Source organism: Sinocyclocheilus rhinocerous, unplaced genomic scaffold (genome assembly GCF_001515625.1).
Source record: "Sinocyclocheilus rhinocerous isolate Xijiao unplaced genomic scaffold, SAMN03320098_v1.1 scaffold3560, whole genome shotgun sequence".
In the NCBI taxonomy this organism is placed as follows: Eukaryota; Metazoa; Chordata; class Actinopteri; order Cypriniformes; family Cyprinidae; genus Sinocyclocheilus; species Sinocyclocheilus rhinocerous.
Genome location: NW_015654518.1, coordinates 21,659 through 24,915, shown reverse-complemented (window position 1 = coordinate 24,915; position 3,257 = coordinate 21,659). Strand labels below are relative to the sequence as shown.

The 3,257-nt window shown below is 33.0% G+C and overlaps 1 protein-coding gene across 1 annotated transcript in view; it reads left to right on the top strand.

Annotated features, from left to right (window-relative positions):
• The window catches only part of LOC107717466 (F-box-like/WD repeat-containing protein TBL1XR1-B), a 26,784-nt gene that overhangs the window by 13,766 nt on the left and 9,761 nt on the right, over positions 1 to 3,257 (top strand). Inside the window, exons 5-6 of the mRNA XM_016524229.1 lie at positions 1,433 to 1,565; positions 2,340 to 2,481. Coding sequence (XP_016379715.1) covers positions 1,433 to 1,565; positions 2,340 to 2,481 — 275 coding nt within the window. The remainder of the gene's footprint in view (positions 1 to 1,432; positions 1,566 to 2,339; positions 2,482 to 3,257) is intronic.

The window sequence follows — 3,257 nt, the reverse complement described above, 5'->3', positions numbered from 1 at the left end:
TTTAAAAACGCCCGTTCATTCATAAACGAAACACCGTTGTGTTTGAATGGAGATGCGCAGCGGCTCCGCTGTGTCTTTGTTTTAAACTATTTTCGACGACGAAATAGAGCAAAATCAGACAATAGTGTTATAGTCAGACAATGTAAGTCACTTAATATTAACTTCTTGTTTATTGAATTGTATTGTATTAAATCAGTATCACATTTACAAACTCCTTTAAAAATCATTAAAAGCTGGCACTCATCTTAGTTCATCGCGAGCTCACATTTCTAATCAACGAAGCTCTCTACACTGCGCAATGAATCTCTCGCTTTGCTTATGAAAGGATTTGTGAGATATGTCTGTGGTTCATTACTCAACGCTGCAAAAACACGTAGAAACCATTGAAGCTCCCCTGAGCTCACTCACAAGTATGATGATGATCGGGTCAGTCGCACTGGTGCTCCTAAAAACATTTTCATAGTCGCACGCAGTAGTTTTCAGTCGCAAATGCGACTGAAATGGTCGCACTGTCGAGCCCTGCATGAGTGAGTCATTGAATCATTCATTAAACCGATTCGTTCAAACTTTTTTAAAATTTCCCCCTTCAGCTTAATGCTATATTTTCGACTCGTCATGAAAGTGTATCTCATGCATGCTTTTAAAAGTTTTGCCAATTTAAGCATTCAAAAGATTTCGCGAAGCATTCAAGAAATCGCTAAATTCGGTCCTCCAGCGCTGCTTTCTGATTTGCGTATTTGGCTTAAACGGCCAAATACACACAAAATTAAGTCAAAATGCCCGTTGTGGTCTTATCTAAGTTAAAATAAAAAGTTTTAAATGAACGTAAATCTGATGTGTGTGTCAGATCCGTGCATTTGTTCTGTTATTAATGTCGATTAAAGAATGGAAGAAAAATCACTCTGCTCTTGACTGAATAGCTTCATCTTTAATAAGGATTAAACTATAAATACGTGGAAAAACTTGAGATAAATACTGCTCACATTAAGCAAAATTAACAGTCTCACGCAGATGTAAGATGCAACGTAAAGTTTAAATTTTAATGCTTATGCAAACAAAAAATGCATAGTGCTGCTAATTTTGTTTATTGTATTGTTTGTTGGTTTTTCGACGTTAAACCGTAGCTTTGTTCTTTTTTTCCATAAATTGTTAATAATAAGAATTTCCTGAAAATGTTATGTTGTTTGTGTTGTTTTCATTTTGATAATCCATTGCATATTAAAATCCATTGCATTGTGTTTTTGTGTGGTTTTTGCGATATACTCGATAATGTCAAATTGCATATCGTTAAAACAATTCGTAGACGATATATATCGCTCACCCTTGTTAATGCATAGCAGTTGCGTTCTCAGTTCGGTTCTGAACGGTGCACACACCTGCTAAGAGTTTTTCAGTATGATTGTAATTGCGAGCTGCTTCTCCTCTCGGTCAGATAATCATGTGGAGGTCATGGAGGTGGACTGCGAGGCCCAGATTCCCTCCAGTAAGGCCACGGTGTTGAGGGGTCACGAGTCGGAGGTCTTCATCTGCGCCTGGAACCCTGTCACTGACCTCTTGGCCTCAGGGTGAGTCCAGCTGACCTCTCGGACCTCAAGAAGGATTTCTGATGCTGTTATGAGTCTGTACGACTCGCACTGGAACCATTGATTTTTCGCTATTGTGAAATGGCTTGAAACTGCATCAAATGCTTTTCTGAAATAACATGATAGACATAAATATTGGGGCTGAAATATTTAATAATTATTGTAATATTTTAGTTTTATTAATTTTATTTTTTATTAATTTTGTTATTTTATTTTTATTTATTTTTTATTAATTGTATCTATTTGTGTTAAGGATATTTTTATATTACTTTTTATTTTAATTATTTATTATTAATTTATTTTTATTAAGGATATTTTTTATTAATTTTGATTTTAATTATTTTTTTTATTTTATATTTTATTGTTTTTAATGTTGTAATATTGTACAATTTTTTTTAAAAGCAGCATTTTAAGTACATTCTTTTTAAATGTTGATTTATAATTCATGATATAAGTAAAAAAAAAAAGACACTACAGGCAGGACACGGTTTGGTTTTACAGTAGTGGAAAGAAAACAGCCAAAATACACATTTAAGTGTTTATTTTATTGCAATTTGTGTATGTGTGTGTGTGTATGCAAAAATGTGTGCATATTTAATTAGATCTTAAACTTAACATTCCAGAAAACTTGTTATACAAAAAAAATATCAATTCTTAATGTAATCAATCAATGGGGAAATACGGTGATGTCTATTAGTTATATTATTAGTCTTGCCTAAAAGGTTGATTGCATTATTTGTCTGGTTTATCTGGCAGCTCTGGCGACTCGACGGCACGCATATGGAACCTGATTGAGAACAGCAGCAGCGGCTCGACTCAGCTGGTCCTGCGGCACTGCATCCGAGAGGGAGGTCAGGACGTTCCCAGCAACAAAGACGTGACCTCGCTAGACTGGAACGTGAGTGCGCTGCTAAACATTCAATCCGGGGCCGCAAGACGCTTAAAACGACCTAAAACCAGACAAAACAAGCTTTTAAATAAGCTACAACAGCTAAAAATCTAGATCTATCTATCCATCCATCCATCCATCCATCTATCCATCTATCTATCTATCTATCTATCTATCCATCCATCCATCATCTATCCATCCATCCATCCATCCATCCAAATAGAAATCAATAAAACTGGCATAATTTTTCTTATTTTAATTCGTCCCTCAACAACTCTCACTTCTATTTAAGAACCAGGATAGCCTGGAAACATGAATTTTAAAAGTATGAATATGATTTTTAAAAGTGAGATTTCTAGACCTGGAAATTCTTGGAAAATTAATTAAAAAAAATCTTGGAAATGAATAAAATCTTAAGAAGTCATGGAAGTTTCAATAATGAATATACATGGCTCTAGTTTTGTCAAGCTTTGAAAAATTTTGAATAGAAATCCATGAGAAATTGCCATTACTGAGATATTTAAAAAAAAAGTTATCGAAGTGAAAAAAGTCACATGAATGAATGAATAAATAAATTCATCCCTGAAGATCATTCTGTTCTTTAACTTAACTTTTTTTAAACTGCTATAAAAAAATTTGGTTCTTCAATCTTCTGAAATTACAGAATTTATATTTATATTTATATATTTGTATTTAGTTTATATTATTTTTGTTTTTATTACTTTTTTTTATAAATTATTTAAATTTTAATATAATTACATTATATTGCAATTAAAATAATATAA